This window comes from Balaenoptera physalus (assembly GCF_965194825.1).
Source record: "Balaenoptera physalus genome assembly, chromosome: 8".
NCBI lineage: Eukaryota > Metazoa > Chordata > Mammalia > Artiodactyla > Balaenopteridae > Balaenoptera > Balaenoptera physalus.
The window spans coordinates 47,989,513-48,016,887 of NC_138887.1; the positions used below are offsets into that span (position 1 = coordinate 47,989,513).

At 42.6% G+C, this 27,375-nt stretch overlaps 1 protein-coding gene and 1 long non-coding RNA gene across 8 annotated transcripts in view; both read right to left on the reverse strand.

Moving 5' to 3' along the window:
* Window positions 1-14,730, reverse strand: part of MALSU1 (mitochondrial assembly of ribosomal large subunit 1) — a 124,347-nt gene extending 109,617 nt beyond the window's left edge. For 6 of the 7 annotated variants that reach the window (XR_014266746.1, XR_014266747.1, XM_082472775.1 and 3 more), the window contains exons 1-2: window positions 14,426-14,730; window positions 12,676-12,854 (exon numbers count right to left, since the gene is read on the reverse strand). Coding sequence is in view for 5 of the 7 variants with exons in the window: in XM_082472775.1 (XP_082328901.1) it covers window positions 12,676-12,854; window positions 14,426-14,681 (435 nt within the window). In the remaining 2 variants the exon portion in view is untranslated. The remainder of the gene's footprint in view (window positions 1-12,675; window positions 12,855-14,425) is intronic. The other variant, XM_082472773.1, reaches the window with a different exon arrangement.
* A 2,908-nt stretch (window positions 14,731-17,638) lies between these two features.
* Window positions 17,639-27,369, reverse strand: LOC309665929. Its single transcript, XR_014266771.1, has 3 exons — window positions 20,991-27,369; window positions 19,789-20,666; window positions 17,639-19,427 (listed from the first exon to the last, which is right to left on the reverse strand). It is a non-coding gene; the product is annotated as an uncharacterized lncRNA (long non-coding RNA).
* Window positions 27,370-27,375: the final 6 nt, after the last annotated feature.

Sequence of the window (27,375 nt, forward strand, 5' to 3'; positions counted from 1 at the left end):
ATACTGTAGATACTACTATATATAAAATATATAACTAATAAGAACCGACTGTAAGAATTAATAAGAGTATTGAGGGAACTCTACTCAATACTCTGTAATGACCTATATGAGAAAAGAATCTAAAAAAGAGTGGATAAATGTATATGTATAACTGATTCACTTTGCTGTACAGCAGAAACTAACAACACTGTAACTCAACTATACTCCAATAAAAATTAATTTAAATAAATAAATAAATGCTGGAGAGGGTGTCGAGAAAAGGGAACTCTCCTACAGTGTTGGTGGGAATGTAAATTGGTACAGCCACTATGGAGAACAGTATGGAGGTTCCTCAAAAAACTAAATACAGAACTACCATATGAGGGACTTCCCTGGCAGTCCAGTGGTTAACACTATGCAGGGGTGTGGCTTCAATCCCTGGGTGGGGAACTAAGATCCTGCACACCATGCGGCATGACCAAAAAACCTACCTTAAGAGATATAGATAGATATAGATACAGATATAGATATATAGATACAGATGTATATAGAACTACCATATGATCCAGCAAGCCCACTCCTGGCCATATATCCAGAGAAAACCATAATTCAAGAAGACACATACATCCCAATGTTCACTGCAGCACTATTTACAATAGCCAAGACATGGAAGCAACCTAAATGTCCTTTGACAGAGGAGTGGATAAAGAAGATGTGGTACATATATACAACAGAATATTACTCAGCCATAAAAAAGAAAGAAATAATGCCATTTGCAGCCATATGGATGGACCTAGAGATTATCATACTAAGTGAAGTCAGACAGACAAAGACAAGTATCATGATATTGCTTATATGTGGACTCTAAAAAAAATGGTACAAATCAATTTATTTACAAAGCAGAAATAGAGTCACAGATGTAGAAAACAAACTTACGGTTACCAGGGGGGAAAAGCAGGGGAGGCGGGCGGGGGTGGACAAATTGGGAGATAGGGATTGATACATACACACTACTATATATAAAATAGATAACTAATAAGGACCTACTGTATAGCACAGGGAACTCTACACAATACTCTGTAATGATCTATATGGGAAAAGAATCTAAGAAAGAGTGGATATATGTATAACTGATTCACTTTGCTGTACACCTGAAACTAACACAACACTGTAAATCAACTATAGTCCAATAAATATTATAAAATATAAAGAACCAGGAAATGAAGAACTAATTAAACTTAAAGCTGGCAGAAGGAAGAAGTCAATGACCAAATTAAAACAAAATAGACAAAAATCAATGAAACCAAGATTTCGTTTTTCAAAAAGATCAACAAAATTGACCAATAAGCCCCCAAATAACTAAAATCAGAAATGAGTGAGGAGACATTAGAGACAAAACAAACTGGAAAACCCAGAATAAATGGACAAATTCCTAGAAACACACAACCTACCAAGACTGCATCATGAAGAAACAGAAAGTATGAATAGCCCTATTCAATAATAGCAACAGGATTAAGTCATTAATCAAAAACCTCCCAACACAATTGTATCTCAAAAGAAAGGGTCGGGTATGGAGAAAAGAACACACAGAAAAGAAGGAAGGAAAAAACCTCCCAACAAAGAAAAGACCTGGACCACACAGCTTCTTCACTGGTGAATTCTACCAAATACTTAAACATAAGCTGACATCAAATTTTGCTAAAACTCTTCCAAAAAAACTGAAGAGGAGGGAACACTTCCTAACTTATTCTATGGGAGTAGCATTAACCTGATACCAAGACCAGACAAAGACCCTATAAGAAAAAAACTACAGACCAATATCCTTGATGAATACTGATAGAAAAATCCTGAACGAAATACTAGCAAACCTACTTCAATACCGCATTCAAAGAATTATATATCAACACCACATGGGATTTATTCCTGGAATGTAAGGATGATTCCACATGAAAAAAATCAATGTAAGGACTTCCCTGGTGGCACAGTGGTTAGGAATCCACCTGCCAATACAGGGGACATGGGTTCGAGCCCTGGTCTGGCAAGATCCCACATGCCATGGAGCAACTAACCCCGAGCGCCACAACTACTAGAGTCTGTGCTCTAGAGCCCATGAGCCACAACTGCTGAGCCCACGTGCCACAATTACTGAAGCCCATGCGCCTAGAGCCTGTGCTCCGCAACGAGAGAAGCCACCGCAATGAGAAGCCTGCACACTGCAACAAAGAGTAGCCCCCACTTGCCACTACTAGAAACAGCCTGCGCACAGCAACGAAGACCCAACACAGCCAAAAATAAATTAATTGAAAAAACCAATGTAATAAACCACATTAACAAAATGAAAGACGAAAACCATAGGATCATCTCAAATTTATGCAGAAAAAGCATTTGACAAAGTTCAATACCCTTTCATAATAAAAACTCAACACAGATAAGGAAAAAAAAAAACAAACCTACCTTAAGGTAATAAAGTCCATACATGAAGAGCCCACGGCGATTAGCTATCACCATACTTGATGGCAAAAAACTGAAAGTTTTTCCTCTCAAATCAGGAAAAACACAAGAATGCCCACTTTTGCTACCTTCTATTCAACACAGTACTGGAAGTTCTAGCCATGGCAATTAGAGCAAGGGAAAAGAAAAGAAAAAAGTAACAAAATTGGAAAGGAAGAAATAAAATTGTCTCCGTTTGCAGATGACATGATCATTATACATAGAAAACCCTAGGGCTTCCCTGATGGCGCAGTGGTTAAGAATCTGCCTGCCAACGCAAGGGACACGGGTTCGAGCCCTGGCCCAGGAAGATCCCACATGCTGCAAAGCAACTAAGCCCGTGCGCCACAACTACTGCGCCTGCGCTCTAGAGCCTGCGAGCCACAACTACTGAAGCCTGCACGCCTAGAGCCTGCACTCCACGACAAGAGAAGCCACCGCAATGAGAAGCCTGCGCACAACAAAGACTAGCCCCTGCTCGCTGCAACTAGAGAAAGCCTGCATGCAGCAACGAAGACCCAACACAGCCCAAAATAAATAAATAAACTTATTTATTTATTTACTTATTTATTAAAAAAAGAAAAGAAAACCTTAAAGATTGCACCCAAAAAAACCTGTTAGAAAAAATGAATTCAGCAAAGTTGTAGGATATTAGATCAAAACCCCAAAATCAGTTGCGTTTCTGTACACTTAATAAGCAACCTGAAAAGAAAATTAAGAAAACAATTAGGGAACTTCCCTGGTGGCACAATGGTTAAGAATCCGCTTGCCAATGCAGGGGACATGGGTTCGATCCCTGGTCTCAGAAGGTTCCACATACCGCAGAGCAGCTATGTCCATGCGCCACAACTACTGAGCCTGTGCTCTAGAGCCTGCGAGCCACAACTACTGAGCCTGCATGCCACAGCCACTGAAGCCCGTGCGCCTAGAGCCTGTGCTCCACAACAAGAGATGCCACCGCAATGAGAAGCCTGCACACCACAACGAAGAGTAGCCCACTCACTGCAACCAGAGGAAGCCCTCGTGCAGCAACGAAGACCCAACTCAGCCATCAATAAATAATTTTTTTTTAAAAAGAAAATATTTCTATTTACAATAGAATCAAAACGGATAAAATACTTAGAAATAAACATAACCATGGAAGCAAAACTCACACAATGAAAACTAGAAAGCGTTGCAAAGGTGCCACCAATAAGCAGACACTGTATCCATGAATTGGAACACAATAATGTTAAGACTTTACCTACAGATTCAATACAATCAATCTCTATCAAAATCCCAGTGACTTTTTTTTGCACAAATAGAAAAATCCATCCTAAAATTTATATGTAATCTAAAGAGACCCCAAATAGCCAAAAACAATCTTGAAAGGGAAGAGCACAGTTGAAGATCTCAAGCTTCCTGATTTAAAAACTTACTACAAAGCTACAGTAATCAAAACAGTGACTAAGATAAACTTATAGACCACTGGAATAAAATAAAGAGCCCATATGGTCAAAGGATTTTTCAACAAGGGTGCCAAGTCAATTAAATAGGGAAAGGCAGTCCTTTCAACAAATGGTGCTGGGAAAACTAGATTATCTACATGCAAGAGAATGAAGTTGGAGTCTTTATCTGACACCATCTACAAAAACTAACTGAATACCAAAGACCTAAACATGAAACCTAAAACTATAAAACTCTTAGAAGAAAACACAGTGGATAAGATTGGTTCAAGATGGCGGAGTAGAAGGACGTGCGCTCACTCCCTCTTGCGTGCGCTCACTCCCTCTTGCATGCGCTCACTCCCTCTTGCGTGCGCTCACTCCCTCTTGCGTGCGCTCACTCCCTCTTGCGAGAGCACCAGAATCACAACCAACTGCTGAACAATCATCGCCGGGAAGACACTGGAACTCACCAAAAAAGATAACCCACATCCAAAGACAAAGGAGAAGTCACAATGAGACGGTGGGAGGGACACACTCACAATAAAATCAAATCCCATAACTGCTGGGTGGGTGACTCACAAACTGGAGAACACTTATACCACAGAAGTCCACCCACAGGAGTGAAGGTTCTGAGCCCCACGTCAGGCTTCCCAACCTGGGGGTCCGGCAACGGGAGGAGGAACTCCTAGAGAACCAGACTTTGAAGGCTAGTGGGATTTGATTGCAGGACTCCAACAGGACTGAGGGGAACAGAGACTCCACTCTTGGAGGGCACACACAAAGTAGTGTGCGCATTGGGACCCAGGGGAAGGAGCAGTGACCCCATAGGACACTGAATCAGACCTACCTGCCAGTGTTGGAGGGTCCCCTGCAGAGGCGGGGGGCGGCTGTGTCTCACCGTGAGGACAAGGACACTGGCAGCAGAAGTTCTGGGAAGTACTCCTTGGTGTGAGCCCTCCCAGAGTCGGCCATTAGCCCCACCAAAGAGCTGGGTAGGCTCCAGTGTTGGGTCGCCTCAGGCCAAAGAACCAACAGGGAGGGAAACCAGCCCCACCCATCAGCAGACAAGCGGATTAAAGTTTTACTGAGCTCTGCCTACCAGAGCAACACCCAGCTCTACCCACCACCAGTCCCTCCCATCAGGAAACTTGCACAAGCCTCTTAGATAGCCTCATCCACCAGAGGGCAGACAGCAGAAGCAAGAAGAACTACAATCCTGCAGCCTGTGGAAGGAAAACCACATTCACAGAAAGATAGACAAGATGAAAAGGCAGAGGGCTATGTACCAGATGAAGGAACAAGATAAAACCACAGAAAAACAACTAAATGAAGTGCAGATAGGAAACCTTCCAGAAAAAGAATTCAGAATAACGATAGTGAAGATGATGCAGGACCTCAGAAAAAGAATGGAGGCAAAGATCGAGAAGATGCAAGAAATGTTTAACAAAGACCTAGAAGAATTAAAGAATAAACAAACAGAGATAAACAATACAATAATTGAAATGAAAAATACACTAGAAGGAACCAATAGCAGAATAACTGAGGCAGAAGAACGGATAAGTGACCTGGAAGATGGAATGGTGGAATTCACTGCCATGGAACAGAATAAAGAAAAAAGAATGAAAAGAAATGAAGACAGCCTAAGAGACCTCTGGGACAACATTAAATGCAACAACATTCACATCATAGGGGTCCCAGAAGGAGAAGAGACAGAGAAAGGAGCCGAGAAAAGATTTGAAGAGATTATAGTTGGAAACTTCCCTAACATGGGAAAGGAAATAGCCATCCAAGTCCAAGAAGCACAGAGAGTCCCAGGAAAGATAAACCCAAGGAGAAACACACCGAAACACACAGTAATCAAATTGACAAAAATTAAAGACAAAAATTATTGAAAGCAACAAGGGAAAAATGACAAATAACATACAAGGGAACTCCCATAAGGTTAACAGCTGATTTCTCAGCAGAAACTCTACAAGCCAGAAGGGAGTGGCATGATATATTTCAAGTGATGAAAGGGAATAACCTACAACCAAGATTACTCTACCCAGCAAGGATCTCATTGAGATTCCACGGAGAAATCAAAAGCTTTACAGACAAGCAAAAGAGAATTCAGCACCACCAAACCAACTCTACAACAAATGCTAAAGGAAATTCTCTAAGTGGGAAACACAAGAGAAGAAAAGGACCTACAAAAACAAACCTGTAACAATTAAGAAAATGGGAATAGGAACACACATATCAATAATTACCTTAAACATGAACGGATTAAATGCTCCAAGCAAAAGACACAGGCTTGCTGAATGGATACAAAAACAAGACCCATATATATGCTGTCTACATGAGACTCACTTCAAATGTAGGGACACATATAAAGTGAAAGTGAGGGGACAGAAAAAGATATTCCATGCAAATGGAAATCAAAAGAAAGCTGGAATAGCAATACTCAGATCAGATAAGACAGACTTTAAAATAAAGAATGTTATAAGAGACAAGAACACTACATAATGATCAAGGGATCAATCCAAGAAAAAGATATAACAATTATAAATATATATGCACCCAACACAGGAGCACCTCAATACATTAGGCAACTGCTAAGAGCTATAAAAGAGGCAATCGACAGTAACACAATAATAGTGGGGGAATTTAACACCTCACTTACACCAGTGGACAGATCATCCAAACAGAAAATTAATAAGGAAACACAAGCTTTAAATGACACAAAAGACCACATAGATTTAATTGATATTTATAGGACATTCCATCCAAAAACAGCAGATTACACTTTCTTCTCATGTGCACACGGACAATTCTCCAGGAAAAATCACATCTTGGGTCACAAATCAAGCCCCAGTAAATTTAAGAAAATTGAAATCATATTAAGCATCTTATCTGACCACAAAGCTATGAGATTAGAAATCAATTACAGGGAAAAAAAACGTAAAAAACAAACACATGGAGGTTAAACAATACGTTACTAAATAACCAAGAGATCACTGAAGAAATCAAAGAGGAAATCAAAAAATACCTAGAGACAAATTACAATGAAAACACGATGATCCAAAACCTGTGGGATGCAGCAAAAGCAGTTCTAAGAGGGACGTTTATAGCAATACAATCCTACCTCAAGAAACAAGAAAAATCTCAAACTAACCATACACCTAAAGGAACTAGAGAAAGAAGAACAAACAAAACCCAAAGTTAGCAGAAGGAAAGAAATCATAAAGTTCAGAGCAGAAATAAATGAAACAGAAAAAAAGAAAACAATAGCAAAGATCAATAAAACTGAAAGCTGGTTCTTTGAGAAGATAAACAAAATTGATAAACCATTAGACAGACACATCAAGAAAAAGAGGGAGAGGACTCAAATCAATAAAATTAGAAACCAAAAGGAGAAGTTACAACAGACACCACAGAATTACAAACCACCCTGAGAAACTACTACAAGCAACTCTATGCCAATAAATTGGACAACCTGGAAGAAATGGACAAATTCTTGGAAAGGTATAACCTTCCAAGACTGAACCAGGAAGAAATAGAAAATATGAATAGACCAATCACAAGTAATGAAATTGAAACTGTGATTAAAAATCTTCCAACAAACAAAAGTCCAGAACCAGATGGCTTCACAGGTGAATTCTATCAAACATTTAGAGAAGAGCTAACATCCATCCTCCTCAAGCTCTTCCAAAAAATTGCAGAGGAAGGAACACTCCCAAACTCATTCTATGAGGCCACCATCACCCTGATACCAAAACCAGACAAAGATACTACAAAAAAAGAAAATTACAGACCAATATCACTGATGAATATAGATGCCAAAATCCTCAACAAAATACTAGCAAATAGAATCCAATAACACATTAAAAGGATCATACACGACGATCAAGTGGGATTTATCCCAGGGATGCAAGGATTCTTCAGTATATGCAAATCAATCAATGTGATATACCATATTAACAAATTGAAGAATAAAAACCATATGATCATCACAATAGATGCACAAAAAGCTTTTGACAAAATTCAACACCCATTTATGATAAAAACTCTCCAGAAAGTGGGCATAGAGGGAATCTACCTCAACATAATACAGGCCATATATGACAAACCCACAGCAAACATCATTCTCAATGGTGAAAAACTGAAAGCATTTCCTCTAAGAACAGGAACGAGACAAGCATGTCCACTCTCACCACTATTATTCAACATAGTTCTGGAAGTCCTAGCCACGACAATCAAAGAAGAAAAAGACATAAAAGGAATACAAATTGGAAAAGAAGAAGTAAAACTGTCACTGTTTGCAGATGACATGACACTATACATAGAGAATCCTAAAGATGCCACCAGAAAACTACTAGAGCTAATCAATGAATTCGGTAAAGTTGCAGGACACAAAATCAATGCACAGAAATCTCTTGCATTCATATACACTAATGATGAAAAATCTGAAAGAGAAATTAAGGAAACACTCCCATTTACCATTGCAACAAAACGAATAAAATACCTAGGAATAAACCTAACTAGGGAGACAAAAGACCTGTATGCAGAAAACTATACAACACTGATGAAAGAAATTAAAGATGATACAAACGGAGAGATATACCATGTTCTTAGATTGGAAGAATCAATATTGTGAAAATAACTATACTACCCAAAGCAATCTACAGATTCAATGCAATCCCTATCAAATTACCAATGGCATTTTTTACAGAACTAGAACAAAAAATCTTAAAATTTGTATGGAGACACAAAAGACCCTGAATAGCCAAAGCAGTCTTGAGGGAAAAAAATGGAGCTGAAGGAATCAGACTCCCTTCAGACTATACTACAAAGTTACAGTAATCAAAACCATATGGTACTGGCACAAAGACAGAAATATAGATCAATGGAACAGGATAGAAAGTCCAGAGATAAACCCACGCACCTATGGTCAACTAATCTATGACAAAGGAGGCAAGGATGTACAATGGAGAAAAGACAGTCTCTTCAATAAGTGGTGCTGGGAAAATTGGACAGGTACACGTAAAAGTATGAAATTAGAACACTCCGTAACAGCATACACAAAAATAAACTCAAAATGGATTAGAGACCTAAATGTAAGACTGGACAGAATAAGACTCTTAGAGGGGGCTTCCCTGGTGGTGCAGTGGTTAAGAATCCGCCTGCCAATGCAGGGGACACGGGTTCGAGCCCTGGGCCGGGAAGATCCCACATGCCGTGGAGCAACTAAGTCCATGCGCCACAACTACTGAGCCTGCGCTCTAGAGCCCATGAGCCACAACTACTGAAGCCTGTGTGCCTAGAGCCCGTGCTCAGCAACCAAAGAAGCCACCGCAATGAGAAGCCCACGCACCGCAACACCGCAGCTAGAGAAAGCCAGCAAGCAGCCATAAATAAATAAATTAATTAAAAAAACAAAAACAAAAAAAAACTCTTAGAGGAAAACATAGGAAGAACGCTCTTTGACATAAATCACAGCAAGATCTTTTTTGATCCACCTTCTAAAGTAATGGAAATAAAAACAAAAATAAACACATAGGACTTAATGAAACTTAAAAACTTTTGCAAAGCAAAGGAAACTACAAACAAGATGAAAAGACAACCCTCAGAATGGGAAAAAATATTTGCAAACGAATCAACGGACAAAGGACTAATCTCCAAAATATATAAACAGCTCATGCAGCTCAATATTAAAATACAAACAACCCAATCCAAAAATGGGCAGAAGACCTCAATAGACATTTCTCCAAAGAAGACATACAGATGGCCAAGAAGCACATGAAAAGCTGCTCAGCATCACTAATTATTAGAGAAATGCAAATCAAAACTACAATGAGGTATCACCTCACATTGGTTATAATGGGCATTATCAGAAAATCTACAAACAACAAATGCTGGAGAGGGTGTGGAGAAAAGGGAACCCTCTTGCACTGTTGGTGGGAATGTAAATTGATACAGGCACTATGGAGAACAGTATGGAGGTTCCTTAAAAAACTAAAAATAGAATTACCATATGACCCAGCAATCCCACTACCGGGCATATACCCAAAGAAAACCATAATTCAAAAAAGACACATGCACCCCAATGTTCATTACAGCACTACTGACAACAGCCAAGACATGGAAGCAACGTAAATGCCCATCGACAGACGAATGCATAAAGAAGATGTGGTACATATATACAATGGAATTTTAGTCAGCCATTAAAAGGAACAAAATTGGGTCATTTGTAGAGACGTGGATGGAGCTAGAGACTGTCATACAGAGTGAAGTAAGTCAGAAAGAGAAAAACAAATATCGTATATTAACGCATATATGTGGAATCTAGAAAAATGGTACAGATGAACTGGTTTGCAGGGCAGAAACAGAGACACAGATGTAGAGAACAAACGTATGGACACGAAGGAGGGAAAGTGGCGGGGGCAGGTGGTGGTGTGATGAATTGGGAGATTGGGATTGACATATATACACTAATATGTATAAAATGGATAACTAATAAGAACCTGCTGTATAAAAATATAAAATTCTAAAATTCAAAAAAATAAAAATAAAGTAATCCCCCCCCCCCCCAAAAAAGAAGAAAACACAGTGGAAAAGCTTCATGACATTGGATTTGGCAATGATTTCTTGGATATGAGACCAAAAGCAAAAGCAGAAAAATTTAAAACTTTGGTGCATCAAAGGACACAATCAACAGAGTAAGAAGGCACCTACAGAATGGGAGAAAATATTTGCACATCACATAGATGATACGGGATTTATATCCAGAATATACAGAGAACTCCTACAACTTCACAATAAAAAAACAAGCTCGATTAAAACATGGGCAAAGGACCTGAATAGGCATTTCTCCAAATGTACACAAATGGCTAATAATCACGAGAAAAGATGCTCAACATCACTAATTTAGGGAAATGCAAATCAAAACCACAACAAGGTACCACTTCACGCTCATTAGGATTACTATCAATATTATCAACAAACGAGAAAATAACGAAAATAACAAGTGGTGAGCATGTGGAGAAATTGGAACACTTGTGCACTGCTGGTGGGAATGTAAAGTGGTACATCTACTGCGTAAAAGTGTGATGGTTCCTCAAAAAATTAAACACAGAATTACCATGATCTGGCAATTCCACTTATGAAATTAAAAGCAGGGATCTGAACAGATATTTCTACACTCATGTTTATAGCAGCATTATTCACAATGGCCAAAAGGTGGAAGCAACCCAAATGCCCACCAATGGGTGACTAAGATAAAATGTGGTATATACATACATTAAAATATTCAGTCTTACAAAGAAGGAAATTCTGACACATGCTACAACACAGATGAACCTTGAAAAATATTATGCTAAGTGAAATAAGCCAGTCACAAAAGGAAAATTAGAGTATGATTCCGCTCAAGGAGGTACTTATTAGTGTAGTGAAATTCACAGAGACAGAAAGCAGTATGGTGGACGCCAGAGGCTGGGGGAAGGAAGAATGGGAAGTTATTGTTTAATGTGTACAGTTTTTTGCAAGATGAAAAAAGAAAAACGTTCTGGAGATGGATAGTGGTAATGGTTGCACAGCAATGTGAATGTAATTAACGTCACTTAACTGAACACCTAAAAATGGCTAAAATGTTCAGTTTTGTCATGTATATTTTACCACAAACAAGAACAAAACTTTCTTGACCTTGCATTTTTCTCCCTCATCTAAAATTTTTGCAAAAGGAATTTCTGTTCCCCTCCCTTGCTCTTCCACAGAAACTTTCTCTGAAAAATCTCCCATTCTTTTTATATCTCCAAGTCCAATGGTCACTTCTAAATCTTACTTACTCTGTCTTACTATTACATCTGACAGAGACCCTAGGATCCTGCCTTTTAACTTCTCCATGCCCTCCTAGTTCTCTTAGTCTCTCCAACTACCCCCTCTTTTTGAATCTTCCTTTGTTCTGCCATGTTGCACCAGGGTTTTGTTCTCAGTCCCCTATTTTACCACCCTTCTCTAGGCAATCCCAGCTATTCTTTTCGTCTTAACTGTCCCCTCTCTGACCAATTTTCAACAGGGTGAAAGAAGTATGTTCCCCTCTAGAGTGGTATCAGAATCAGCTTCCAAGTACACTTTCTTCCTCATTCTGATTCCTATTCAGTCTAGTTGGAAAATGAACTGCCTTCTGTTTCCTCAACTAGACCTGTGAATTTGGAGGGCAAGAACTGATCTTTTTCATTTTTGTCTTCCCAATACCCAGCACCGTGCCTGGGAACACTGGACATGCTCAAACATTTGAATTAAACTCTAGGCCAGCACTACCCAATAGAAGTTTCTGCAACTATGGAAATGTTTTATATTTGTGTCCAGTATGGTAGCCATTAGCCACATGTGGCCACCAAGCACCTGAAATGTGGCTAGTACAACTGAAGAACTGAATTTTTAGTTTTATTTTATAATTACATAGCCACATGGTGCTAGTGGGTGTCACACTGGACAGTTTTGCTCTAGAAATTCCTCTGGGTTATACTGTCTTCTAGCCTGCCTCAGGTAGTTTTTTTTTTGTATTATTTTTCTTGTCACAAGAGACAAGAATATAAATATCCTGACCCACTAAGGCTAGATATTGGTCCCCATAACTTCCACTATCAAAGAACATAAAACACTCATGCAAATTCTAAAAATCTGGGCTTCTTATATAATCTTATGTGAAGGGTTTAGTTTTTAAATGTTGCTCTTCCACCTGATGCATTGACACTATTCCATTAAGTTAAAGGTTCCAAAGAAAAAGAAAGCATCCTACCATTTTCACAATGTAGTAGGCCATGGCATGTAAGTGTCGAGTGGAAGTTCCACTACCAATTACAAAGTAATCTGTATATTCCATTTCTGGAGGAACCTTGATGACACAAATGTCTCTTGCATTTTCTTGCCTCAGAAGTGAAACCAGCATATCGATGTCAAACTTGGGACCAGTATGATCTGAAATGCATAAAGATTTGCTTGTGTCAGATGGCCAAGTAAAGACAGACACGATATGCACCCAGAGATGCGGGCAGCTGACAGTGAAACTGCTCCTCCATGAAGGTGTTCAGGCCTCCTGGAAGTTGAAGCTGGGCACTGCTTTCATACAGCACTGCTCAACTTATGGGAAGGGTGCGCAGGTCACAGACAGCCACCACACACATCCTTTCCTATTAGCACATGCAAGAACCACCAGACATCAGCAACGATGGCTTTCTGTTCTAGTACCTGAGGAAATGAGTAACACAGCTCAAGCAGAGAACTGCTATACAAAGAGAGGAAAACGGGAATTCCCTGGTGGCGCAGTAGTGGGGAGTCCACCTGCCAATGCAGGGGACACGGGTTCGAGCCCTGGTCCGGGAAGATCCCACATGCTGCGGAGCAACTAAGCCCATGCACCACAACTGCTGAGCCTACGCTCTAGAGCCTGCGAGCCACGGCTGCTGAGCCCGTGCGCCACAGCTACTGAGGGCTGCGTGCCTAGAGCCCGTGCTCTGCAACAAGAGAAGCCACAGCAGTGAGAAGGCCGCGCACCCCAGCAAAGAGTATCCCCCGCTCGCCGCAACTAGAGAAAGCCCATGCGCAGCAACAAAGACCCAACACAGCCAAAAAAAAAAAAAAAAAAGGTTAATAATAGTAATTTTAAAAAAAGAGAGGAAAACAGGAGCACCATTTGGGGAGGTGGTAATATCTTGGGGCATATTAAATTGAATTCCAGCCATAAAGGGTCACAGAATTAGAACTGTGAACTGGAAGGGCTCTTGGGTAGTATCTGTCCACAACCTTCATTTGAGAGATAAGCTCAGAACTAGCTGAGTTAAGTGTGTGGCCCCAAATCTACCAATCCGAGGGTTAAAATTTTAACAGCAGTTCTCATTTTGAACTCTCAAGGTTTTCTTACGACGCCAGTTGGGTTATGTAACAACTGTTATCTGTGAAAACCGTTTTTTGGTTTTTTTTTCCTCTAGAGATTTAGATATTCAGCTCTTCACGGTGGTGTATTAGAGCCTGTGGACTTAACAGCTCTCTCCAGTTCTAAAGCTCACTCCCAGGGCCCTAGTAGCTAACCTCTCCCTCTCATACTTTATCCTTTCACAGGTGTGATCTGTTTACCACCTCTCAAGTTTCTAAAAGCTTCCAATACTTAGAGGCTCTTAAATTGGCCCCATCTCCTATTAGCGCTTCTTACGCACCCCTGAGCCCCAGACCCTGGCTCTTCCTCAGAATCCTCACGCCCCAACACTCCCGACAAGTCCATTTCTCGGAACCCTAGACAGAGTGTGAAGGGGGATGAGGACGGTGAGGTTGTGATGCCAAGGGTCCGACGTGGCCGTTCGGACAGACGCCTGGGGTTTGGGAGACTTCAGTCCATCTCTTGATCTCACTGTGAAATGCAAAGTCGGTGCCGACAACCTTTGCAGTCCCTTCCAGTTCTGCTCTGTAGGAGTTTTGTGACCCCACGAGAAATGCAAAAAGAGAGGAACTCAGCCTCCTTAGCTGGGACCCGGCTCCCTCCTCCTCGCCCGTACCTGCGGTGCCTGACTCCGGGCGCCCCTCGCCGGCGGTTCCCTCAGCCCGCTCCTCCAGGCCCGGCCCGCCGTGCAGGCCGCGCGCTCGGTCGGGGGCCGGGCAGACCCTGCCGAGCGTCGGTCCCACCGGAAGCCGCCCCACGGACAGCAGCCGAAGCCGGAGCCCCGCGGCCGCCGAGGGCCACGCTCCCGGGGAGAAAGCCCGGCGCCACAGCAGCGCCCCGAGCCGCAGCGCCACGCAACCCCACGGCCCCATCGCCGTCGCCACGCGCCGACTCACGAGGCGGGGCTTAATGGGGCTCGAGCGGGCCTGCGGCTTTTCATAGGCCAGGTCGACGCGCCAGGGCTTGGAAAATTGACGTCAGGAGCGTGGGCGTGGCCAGGGCCCGAAGGTGGGGCCGTGGGCGGAGAGGGAGAAGGAGGGTAGCCCGACAGTGACCCGGAAGAATTTAGCGATTAGGGATTAGGTTTTGTAGGCGTCAGAGGACTGGGATTTCACTACTCACCTTGCGTTTCCCTGCACCGTACTGACGCACTGTGTCTTCCTTGAATTGTTCTTATTTTTCCTTGATGGTTCCGTTCACTGGAATGTAAACAGCATGAAGGCAGAAATTTTTGTTTTTATCTGTTCTCTCCACAGCACCTAAAGCTGAAAGTACGGAAGTTGCTTCTGTTGATTAGACTGGAATTAGGACATAGCCCATTACCAAAGAAGTTGTCAAGATTCCCTTGCAAATTTGAAATCCCATGAGGAACATCTGTTATCCTGGGCGGGGGTTGGGTGGGAGGCAGAGATTAAGGACCATATGGAAAACGTTCTTAGTAGGTCAGGCCTTCAGGGACATTCCCCGAATGGAGTTATTTTATGCTAATATACTGCGCTGTGGCGCTCACCTCGGTGAGAATAAGGAATGCTGAGTTGCAGTTACAGTATTGAATCCTAGGATGTGAGAGCTGAAAGAGACCCAGGGAGGAAAAATGACTTGGCCTGTGGCCAAGCTGGAACCAGAAGCTGTTTCTGAACTCCAGCCTGGTAACTTCTGAAAGGAAGAGGCTAGTAGAAGGGGGCAAATACCTCGGATGCCTGGAGCAGTGCCAAGCACATAGTAGGTACTCCAAATGCTTGACACATTAATTTCTTTTAAAGAAATAACTCCAAGCATTAATTTTTAAGATTAAAAACCACAGAAACTAATAGAAGCACCTGTGTGTACCACCCTGAATAGTCACAATTGCTTCAAGTTATTTTTGAAAATAAGAAGAATAAAGTGTTACAGATAAAGTTAAGTCTCATCCTTTTCACTGCCATTTCCCCATAGGCATGGATTTGGTGCTTCTCCCAGCATTTGCCATCAGTTCTGCGTTTCCACTATTTTTTCTGAACACCCCAAACCTGCTTTACCACCTGTATTTGCCATCTCGTTTAATGGGTCATCATCCCCCCCAAATCTCCTAAATTCTGGACTGCATTCACTGCAGGATCTTCCTGCAACAACTAGTCCATTCTCAAATCCTGCTTATGCTACCTCCAAAATATTTTTTGAATCCAACTTCTCGTCTTCATTCCCACTGTTCCTTCCTCAGTCTGAACCCTCAACAGCTTTTGGCGAATTACTGGGACAGCCTCCTACCTGGCTCTCCTGTCTCCAATCTGTCTCTACTCTTTCCATCCTCCATGCTGCCGGCTAAAATTATTTTAGCCTCATCTGCTTTTTGCTGTTTTCCAAACACACCATAACCTTTCCATGCTGAGCTTTGCACATACTGTTCCATTCCATTTTTTTTTTACAGTGCCCTTCTTCCACCTTTGCACATGACAAACTCAGAAACTCCTTCAGAAGCCCTTCATCCCTTTGTTCATGAATGTCTTTAACATTTACCATGTTCGATTGGATGATAACCCATTGGAAAAGACTTAGATTTATTTCCAGCTCTTCTGTTCACTAGCAGTGTAAGACTGAAGTGACTCAATCTCCCTGAGCCTTTTATTTATCACTTCCTCTCCGCTCCTTCTCCAGCTCCTACAGAACTGCTGATGTGACCGCACAATATTTTGGACTTTCAAATACAAATATATGATACTGATGACATTTACTCTAATCATCATCTCTCCTGTCTGGAAGCTCCCAGTGGGCAGGGACTATTCACCTTTCCCCTCCCTGCCTTAGCCCAGCACCTGGCACTGGAATGTTTGTTGGCCTTGGTGAGGGTCCTTGGGGAGGTCGCGAATCACAAGTCTACTCAGAATGACCCATTGTATGCAAACTGCACATCAATGTGAGAAGAAAGTACACCCTTCATTGTGAAGATGAGTACAAGTAGGGCTGGTAGCCTTCAGGTCCCTACCAATTCCTGTAGGCTGTGGGAGAAATGATAGCCTGGGTGCCCAGAGGCCCAGCTCCGGATTGAGCATTGGTTCTGAGATCTGAGGAAACAATGCTGCAAGAGGTGGGAATGTGAGCTTGCACTTTGGTCCAACAAACAGGCTCATTGCAGAAATGGTGGAGGAGGTTCTTCCCACATAGGAGCCTCCTACTTGAGAGGCCCCTGGCGGGGCTCTGGGATGCCCTCAAACCACAGGCTCCATGCTTCCTGGGACACCAAGAATTCATTGCATTGTAGACCTCAATGCCCACTCCAGGTTGGACTCCCTGTCCTTACAGCACAGAGGGCATGACTGACAAGCCAACAGAAAATATATGAGCAGGCAGGCAATGCAGACTCCACGCTCCACTGGGAGCTTGGGGTGGAGACAGACAGTGCCTACCCCTAGGGTTATAAAACAATGAGTCCCTGTTGCTGAACTTCTACTTAAAAGGATTTTCCCTCTTCCAACTAGGAGATCTACAAACAGGAGGGCAAAATAATTTTTAAATAGAAATACACAAACTTAGCATATCTAGAATTAATTAGATTTATAAAAGAGGTAATTTTAATCCTAGCCCTTCCCTCTGCAAGGTCTCCTGAGGGCAGAAACAGTACAAAGAGAATGGAAATCCGAGAAAAAGGATGAAACTTAAACGAGGCAGGGATATTCACCAACGGCTGCAACTGCCCAGTTGTGGAAGGAGCTGCCGTGTGAGGTTGGGAAGGGTGGCTGAGCTGGAGAGAAGTGGTCCCCACCTATTTAACGATAATGAATAACTAAAAACTGTGGCTCTTTGATATTAGTCATTGAACACATGCATAACAAAAAGGTGTTGTGAACGAAACAACGTTTTTAAATAAAATTATATTGAATTGCAGTACATTCTTTGCAGCCAAAAGGTCCAGAGACTAGGAAACACAGATACATAGTAAACCCACGCATGGGGTAAGCAAAGGTTGGACTTGATAAACTTTCTAGTCCCCAAACTATATGAATTCAATCATTCATTTATTAAACAATGATGTGCCAGTTGCAGTGTTACGAGCCCCAGAGTCAAGTGTGGGAACACCAGGAAAGCTTGCTCAGCCTTTCTCTAGTTCAGCCTGCTCTGTTCTTCCTCTCTGTTCTCTTTTGAAGCACGTCCCTGAGGTACCTCTGGTGTCATCTCCCAAACCAGCACCCCTGCCCTCTCCGCAGTCCCTGGGGCTAGCTGAAGAGGACATTTCTCTGCAGCTTTCCACCTTCCTACCTTCCCATGAAGCTCCAGGAAACAAGTTCAGGAACCTCTTGGCTTTGCTGCTAACAGAACAAACAGGAGGGTCCTCAATTAACACACCAAGGATGTTATTAAGATCCACTGACTTAAAAGTCCTTGTATGGACTTCCCTGGTGGCACAGTGGTTAAGAATCTGCCTGCCAATGCAGGGGACACAGGTTCGAGCCCTGGTCCAGGAATATCCCACATGCCGCGGAGCACCTAAGCCCCTGAGCCACAACTACTGAGCCTGTGCCCTAGAGCCCACGAGCCACAATTACTGAGCCTGTGCTCTAGAGCCTGCGAGCCACAACTCCTGAAGCTGCGCTCCAGAGCCCACAAGCCACAACTCCTGAAGCCCAGGTGCCTAGAGCCCGTGCTCCACAACAAGAGAAGCCACCGCAATGAGAAGCCCGCTCACCGCGACCAGAGAAAAGCCCGGGCGCAGCAACAAAGACCCAATGCAGCCAAACATAAATAAATTAATAAATTAAAAAAAAAAAAAATCAACCAAGGACTGAAAACAAAGTCCACGCTCACCAGCAGATGGCTCTGTTTTCAAGCGGGGGTATTTTGCATTTCTGAGAATCTCTCTAATGGGTCTTTTCCCCAGAGTCTTCTTTTTTTAAAATATTTATTTATTTGGCTGCTCAGGGTCTTAATTGCAGCCTGCAGGATCTTTAGTTGCGGCATGCAAACTCTTAGTTGCGGCCTGCAGACTCTAGTTCCCTGACCAGGGATCTATCCCAGGCCCCCTGCACTGGGAACGCCGAGTCTTACCCACTGGACTGCCAGGGAAGTCCCTCCCCTGAGCCTTTACCAGGTTGGAAGGAAGACCTGTAAAAACTGCTTTTGTTAATTAACTTTAAGGACTTGGTGCTGACAAGCCTGGTCTCCAGAATCAGAGATCATGAGAAACTGCTGTTTTGGAATCATTTCAATGAGAAAGGAACATCCCACTCATGCCTGAAGAATGGGAGGCATGTGGGTCATTCCACACTGAGAGTGGTTTTGGTATCTCACCTTCTCTAGGAGCAGCACTTCAGATAAAGGGCTTTCAGAGACAACTGCTCCGCATTTATCTCAGCTTTGCGTGTCTACTGAGCAAGGCCACGAGTCTGCTTCTCAGCCCTGCTGGTAATCAGACGGTGAAGTTCCTAAAGGAACCTGAAGCAGTATTAACACCAGTACGTGCTTCTCCCAGACTACACAACCCTCTTGAATGAGTGACCAATGACACCCCCAGCCCCGTGAACCTCCTCCGTGGTATTAGATAATGACCAGAGGCTCTGTGGCCCTCCTGACCCCCAAAACCAAATCAGAGCACCGCCACTCCACCCCGCTGACAAGACCTTGGGTTGTTTTCTTTCAGCCCAAACCTGATTTTTTTTTTTTTTAAATTATTATTATGAGGCTCTTTTCTTTTTTTTTTTTTTTTTTTTTAATTTACTTATTTATTTATTTATTTTTTTGGCTGTGTTGGGTCTTTGTTTCTGTGCGAGGGCTTCCTCCAGTTGTGGTAAGCGGGGGCCTCTCTTCATCGCGGTGCGCGGGCCTCTCACTATCGCGGCCTCTCTTGTTGCGGAGCACAGGCTCCAGACGCGCAGGCTCAGCAATTGTGGCTCACGGGCCCAGTTGCTCCGCGGCATGTGGGATCTTCCCAGACCAGGGCTCGAACCCGTGTCCCCTGCATTGGCAGGCAGATTCTCAACCACTGCGCCACCAGGGAAGCCCCCAAACCTGATTTTTGATGAGCCTCTGATTTCTTCTGATCAGATGCGTTGACGACCCAGTAAAGAATCGGCTCGGCTTTTCCTTTTTTTGATCCCAGTTTTATGAGTTTCCTCCCTTTTGTTTATTCCAAGACTTGAGTAAATCGGAAGAGCAGATAGGTGTAACCCCTGACGGCTAACCTCCCAAGGGGTGGTTCAGAGCAAACAGGCTCGGCCTCCTCAGCAGCAGCTCCCTTCCTCTGATTGGATCCCCAGCTTGGGTTGCTTTCAGTCTGGCTCCAAGTCACCACAGCAGGCGGGTGCCTGGAGGAGCTGAGGGGACACCTCACAGAGTGGTCAGGTTTGAACCTGAGACCTCACCTTTACCATAGCGCACCTTTGGGCCACACCTGAGGACAGCAAGTGACAATACACCTTCATTCCCACTGTTGCAGCAGATCAGTCCTCCTGTCTCCTTGGTGGCTTCATAAATTCATGCCACAAAAAATTCTGAGAAGTGTAACCTTGAGTTTAGGAGCACTCCAGGCTGATCCATTCAGGCTTCTTAAAATGCAGAGGGGCTTTCTCAGCTCCCTGGGAGGCCAGTCATCGTGTGAGTGGCTTCTGGGGATCCTGCATTTCCTTCTGGCTCTCTTGGTCGTTATTTGCTACTGATGCAGCTGCTGCTGTCAGGATCAAGGTGACAACATCAAATGCATAGTCTTTTAGGGACCAATAACATTTCTAGTATTTGCAAGGCTTTATTATATTCATTTATTTATTCTAAACATACTTTTCAGTACCTACTATATTCCAGGCACTGTTCTAGGTGCTGCAGACAGGATCCTTGGCCTCAAGGGGTTTCCTTTCTGGTTGGGGAGACAAATAAACAACAGCAGGGCTTCCCTGGTGGCGCAGTGGTTGAGAATCTGCCTGCCAATGCAGGGGACACGGGTTCGAGCCCTGGTCTGGGAAGATCCCACATGCCGCGGAGCAACTGGGCCCGTGAGCCACAATTGCTGAGCCTGCGCGTCTGGAGCCTGTGCTCCGCAACAAGAGAGGCCGCGATAGTGAGAGGTCCGCGCACTGTGATGAAGAGTGGTCCCCACTTGCCGCAACTAGAGAAAGCCCTCGTACAGAAACGAAAACCCAACAGAACCATAAATAAATAAATAAATAAATAAATTAAAAAAAAAAATAAATAAAAAAATAAACAACAGCAATAACAACAAAAGCCAGGCAATTACCATCTGGTGGGATAAGTGCTATGATGGGTATAAATACAGGTTGCGATGGGAGCACTTAGTAGAATTACCTAACCCAGACTGGGTGGGTGAGGTCAGGGAAAGCTTCCCATCTTGAAAGCAAACAAACAAACAAAAACCCAAGGTTGAAAAATCGTTGAAGCTAGATTAAGTCTTTAGAGTGGTTTCTCTCTCCTTTTGTATGCACTTGAAACTTGCTACTTACAAAAGTAAACAAAAAAGTAAACAAACAAAACAACAGTAACAAACTCTGCTCACTGTTTGACTATAAGTATTATGATTCTCATTTCTAGAAGCTTTTGCGAAGAAGTCCGTTTAGCCAATGTTGATTGTTTCTTATTCCCTTAACACGCTTTCAATTTCCTCTTCTATAGCATTAAGTGTATGACACATAATAAATTTATGTTTTGTATCTGATCATTCCAATATCTTCAGTGGTTGCCAGCCCGACTCTTTTATCGTTTCTGCTGACTCATTCATGAAGGATTGTTTGCACATGTGTTTAGCGAGTTACTGTTTTCTTTTGGTTTGGTTTTTAAATTTTTATTTATTTTTGGCTGCGTTGGGTCTTCGTTGCTGCGCGCAGGCTTTCTCTAGTTGCGGCGAGGGAGGGATACTCTTTGTTGCCATGCTCGGGCTTCTCATGGCGGTGGCTTCTCTTGTTGCGGAGCACGGGCTCTAGGTGTGCGGGCTTCAGTAGTTGTGGCACATGGGCTCAGTCGTTTTGCCTCGCGGGCTCTAGAGCACAGGCTCAGTAGTTGTGGTGCACAGGCTTAGTTGCTCCACAGCATGTGGGATCTTCCCGGACCAGGGCTCGAACCCGTGTTCCCTGCATTGGCAGGAGGATTCTTAACCACTGCGCCACGAGGGAAGTCCCTGCTGTTTCGTTTTTTAATTATGATCCCATGTTTCTTGAGGTTTTATCTGTGGAAATTCTCTAAAGCTTAGAGTTCCTAAAGAGAAAGTTTGTATTGCTTCTGCCAGGTTTATGGAGCCATTACTCATCCAGGGCCACTTTAAATGAAATGTTTAACTACGAGTTGTTTTCAGTGTGAATACCAATTCTAAAACCACATGAGTACAGGCTTGTGGTTAGGAACTCTCTGGGGGGACTGTTCATTTCATTCCTCACCTCCACACCCACCACCAGAGTTGCGAGCCAGCTTGACCAAACATCCCCACTCTCTACCTCAATGGGGTAGATTTTTCTCTATTTCACCCATCAAGGATATCATTCCAGAATTCTGGCTTTATGCACGAATGTGGGGGAGGAGAGTGTCCTCCCATCCTGCCCCGGTCTTCATTTGTTTATCTTTAACCCAAAGAGCAAGTCTTTAAACCCAAGCTCTAGCTCCCTAGGGGTGTGGGCGTACCCCCGGAAAGAACTCTGGTTTCACTGCTTGATTTCTACTGTTTTCTCTAGATCTGCATTTTTTGAGATAGGTTCTGGTCATGAAAGCATCTCCTTAGTTTCCTGCCAGCTCGATCATACATTAAAAACATGTTTTTATATCTTATTCAATATTTTCAGTTGAGTTGTAGTGGGAGGAATTTCTTTGAGCATCTGGTCCATCTTATTGCTGGGAACAGAATCGACAATTGAGATTTTATCTTTTTTAGTCCCCCAAAGAGTCACTTTCAGCTGACACTAAAGATTCCCCATTACATGGGGAATAGCAGGTAACCCCTCTCGATTTGTCCTACCTCGATTTCAGCCGCGCTGTGCTGAGGAGAGGCCTTCTGAAGAAGGAACCTGGGCCCTGCACCCTCAGACAGTCCCGGCTCCTGTAAAAGTCCCCTTGTTGTAGGACCAGTCAAAGGTCTTGGAATCATTTGAAGAGCCGTAGTGCACTGAGTTGTTGTTATTGTTCTAACTCTATAAATTGTGATTTTCTTCCAGAAAGAAAAACTTTCAAATTGCCAAATGTTAATCCCCATTTCCAAGGATAAAGTTGCCCTGATTGCTTGCAAAAAACAAGAACTTAAGGAGTACAGATGTTTTTATGGCTCTAGATTAATTCATTATTCTTCTTTCCAATACTTTACCAACGCTTAGAAAAAAACCTTTTTCTTTTGGAAAATCAAGTGTATATGGTGTCTGAAAGTTAAAAAAATATATATCAAGTTTACATGCATAGTAAAACAGGAATGCAGCGGATGAACTTGACATTGAGGAAATTAGACCATTTTCTACACTTAGAGAATCATCCAAAGTCCAGAACTAAAACCCAATGTCTAATAGTCAGGGTATACTTTTTAACTCTTTTTCTTTAAACTTAAGGAGGTACCAGGCAAACAGGATGATTCTTAAATAATCAAGAAGAATCTTACACCCTGAGAAAACCATAATTCAAAAAGATACATGTACCACAATGTTCACTGTAGCACTATTACAATAGCCAGGACATGGAAACAACCTAAATGTCCATCAACAGATGAATCAATAAAGAAGATGTGGCACATATATACAATGGAATATTACTCAGCTATAAAAGGGAACGAAACTGAGTTATTTGTAGTGAGGTGGATGGACCTAGAGTCTGTCATACAGAGTGAAGTAAGTCAGAAAGAGAAAAACAAATACCATATGCTAACACATATATATGGAATCTAGAAAAATGGTACTGATGAACCTAGTGGTAGGGCAGGAATAAAGATGCAGACGTTGAGAACAGACTTGAGGACATGGGTGGGGGAAGGGTAAGCTGGGACAAAGTGAGAGAGTGGCATGGACATATATACACTACCAGATGTAAAATAGATAGCTAGTGGGAAGCAGCTGCATAGCACAGGGAGAGCAGCTTGGTGCTTTGTGACCACCTAGAGGGGTGGTCTAGGGAAGGAGGGGATATGGGGATATACATATGCATATATGCATATATCTGATTCACTTTGCTGTACAACAGAAACTAACACAGCATTGTGAAGCAATTATACTCCAATAAAGATGTATAAAAAAATTAAAAAATAAAATGTTGAAAATAAAAAATAAAAAAAAAGAATCTTAATCTACCTCATGTCAGGATGTAGGAGTTTTGTTTAAAAAAAAATCAGAGGGGGGCTTCCCCGGTGGCGCAGTGGTTGAGAATCTGCCTGCTGATGCAGGAGACACGGGTTCTAGCCCTGATCTGGGAAGATCCCACATGCCGCGGAGCAACTAGGCCCGTGAGCCACAACGACTGAGCCTGCGCGTCTGGAGCCTGTGCTCTGCAACAAGAGAGGCCGCGACAGCGAGAGACCCGCGCAACGCGATGAAGAGTGGCCCCCGCTCGCCGGAACTAGAGAAAGCCCTCGCACAGAAACGAAGACCCAACACAGCCAAAATAAATAAATAAATAAATAACTTTCCCTTAAAAAAAAAAAAATCGGAGGGTTTATTTGCCCTTCGTTTTCTACAAAATATGATTCCTAGGAAGACGGCTTCCCCTGTGGGGGGCTTCCTGACTTAAGCCACAGTGGGGATCTTTGCTTCCTTCTTTTTGCTCCCATTTGCTCTCTTTAGGGCTCTGAAATAACATGGTTATGATCAAATTAAGACCGAAACACTTCTCTCGGGGATACATTGCAAAAATGTTAGAGTAGCTACAGCTGTGACAAGACGTCCTCACGTTGGGCAAATCACAGTGGCCTGGATTGACCGTAAGACAATAAATTTAAGGCAACAATCCTAAACTGAAAGGATCCCAGTTGAGAAGCATTCTAAGCCTGTGTTCTCTTTCACAGAGCACCCCCTGCCTCCACTGTTTTCTCCCTGAAATGTCCAGGCTCTAGGCTGCACACGCAATGACCACGGGAAAAACACTCAACAACACGGTGCTTTCAGCTGCCTGAAACACCCACGCTTTTCACGCTGAAAAGCCACACAAAGGCTCTTCCCTTGATGGAAGACAAAATGACTTGAACTCTGCTTTGCTTTTGTTTTCACACTGGGTCTGCTCTCCTCTGCCAGATGACCACATCAAAAGTGGTTCCTCTGGGGAAAGCAGAGGCAGAACAGTCTTTGACAAAAATCGAAGCTCTTTTTCGATCCACCTCCTAGAGTAATGAAAATAAAAACAAAAATAAACAAATTAGACTTAATAAACTTAAAAGCTTCTGCAAAGCAAAGGAAACCATCAACAAAACGAAAAGACAACCTACAGAATGTGAGAGAATACTTGCAAACAATGCGACCAACAAGGATTAATCTCCACATATGCAAACAGCTCATACAGCTCAATATCAAAAAAACAAACAACCCAATCAAAAAATGGGAATAAGATCTAAACAGACATTTCTCCAAAGAAAACATACAGATGGCCAAAAAGCACATGAAAAGATGCTCAACATCCCTAATTATTAGAGAAATGCAAATCAAAACTACAATGAGGTATCACCTCACACCTGTCACAATGGCCAACATCAAAAAGTCTACAAACAATAAATGCTGGAGAGCGTGTGGAGAAAAGGGAACCCTCATGCACTGTTGGTAGGAATGTAAATCAGTACAATCATTATGGAGAACAGTATGGAGGTTCCTCATACAACTAAAAATGGGACTACCATATGATTCAGCAATCCCACTCCTGGGCATATATCAAGAGAAAACCATGGTTCAAAAGGATACATGCACCCCAGTGTTCATTGCAGTGTTATTTACAATAGCCAGAATATGGAAACAACCTAGCTGAATTTAACTGAATCACTTTGCTGTTCACCTGAAAGTAACACAACATTGTAAACCAACTATAGTCCAATATAAAATAAAACTTAAAAAAGAAAGAAAAAGAGGGAATTCCCTGGCGGTCCAGTGGTTAGAACTCCACACTTCCACTGCAGGGGGCACAGGTTTGATCCCTGTTTGGGGAACTAAGATCCTGAATGTCGCCTGGTGAAGCCAAAAAAAAAGAAAAAAAGAAAAAGACACAGGCACCCCAGTGTTCATAGCAGCACTATTTATAATAGCCAGGACATGGAAGCAACATAAATGTTCATTGACGAGGAATGGATAAAGAAGATGTGGTACATATATACAATGGAATATTATTCAGCCATTAAAAAGAATGAAATAATACCATTTGCAGCAACATGGATGGACCTAGAAATTATCATACTAAGTGAAGTAAGCCAGAGAAAGACAAATATCATATGCTATCACTTATATGTGGAATCTAAAAAAATGATACAAATGAACTTATTTACAAAACAGAAACAGACTCACAGACTTAGAAAATGAACTTATGGTTACCAAAGGGGAAAGGGGGGGAGAGGGATAAATTAGGAGTTTGGGATTAGCATATATACACTACTATATATAAAATAGATAACCAACAAGGACCTACTGTATAGCACAGGGTACTCTACTCAATATTCTGTAATAACCTATATGAGAAAAGAATTTGAAAAAGAATAGATACATGTATATGTATAACTGAATCACTTTGCTGTACACCTGAAACTAACACAACATTGTAAATCAACTATACTTCAATATAAAATAAAAGTTAAATTAAAAAAACCCAAAAACCTAAACCAAACCAAACCAAGAGTGGTTCTTCTGGGAGTGACAGAGTTGAAATGTGGGGTTCTATTTTCTTTTTAATAAATTTATTTATTTTTATTTATTTTATTTTTGGCTGCATTGGGTCTTCACTGCTGCGTGTGGGTTTTCTCTAGCTGTGGAGAGCGGGAGCTACTCTTCGTTGTGGTGTGCGGGCTTTTCATTGCAGTGGCTTCTCTTGTTGCAGAGCACGGGCTCTAGGCACGGGGGCTTCAGTAGTTGCAGCATGCAGACTCAGTAGTTGTGGCTTGCAGGCCCAGTAGTTGTGGCGCACGGGCTTAGTTGCTTTGAGGCATGTGGGATCTTCCTGGACCAGGGCTCAAACCCGTGTCCCCTGCATCGGCAGGTGGATTCTTAACCACTGCGCCACCAGGGAAGCCTGAAATGTGGGGTTCTTGAGCCTGTTTCTCTGAGGTCTGCTACCTACATGATGAGAAGATGGCTCATGGTGAAGCACCCGTGGGTGTGGGTGGTAGGAGTTTTAACCAGGATAATTAGTCTATGTGTAGCCATAAGTCTTCAGCCATGCCATTGACGCAGTGGCTGACCTTCTGCCTCTCGTTCTGTGCTGAAAAAAAAAAATCTTAGCTAAAGCCCTGGAGTTTGTGGGATTTAAATAGTAGGCAGCCAGCAAGTTGCCTCAGAGCAGCCACCTAATGATTATTGATTTCCGTTAAACTGTTTCGAAGGGCTTTCTGTGTCAGGAAGGGATTGATGAAGCACTCCAGGAACGGTTCAGAGTCTAAGACCCAGTTTTGGGGACTTATCATGTAGTGGAAGAAAAAGATACAAATGTGTGAGATAGGAAAAT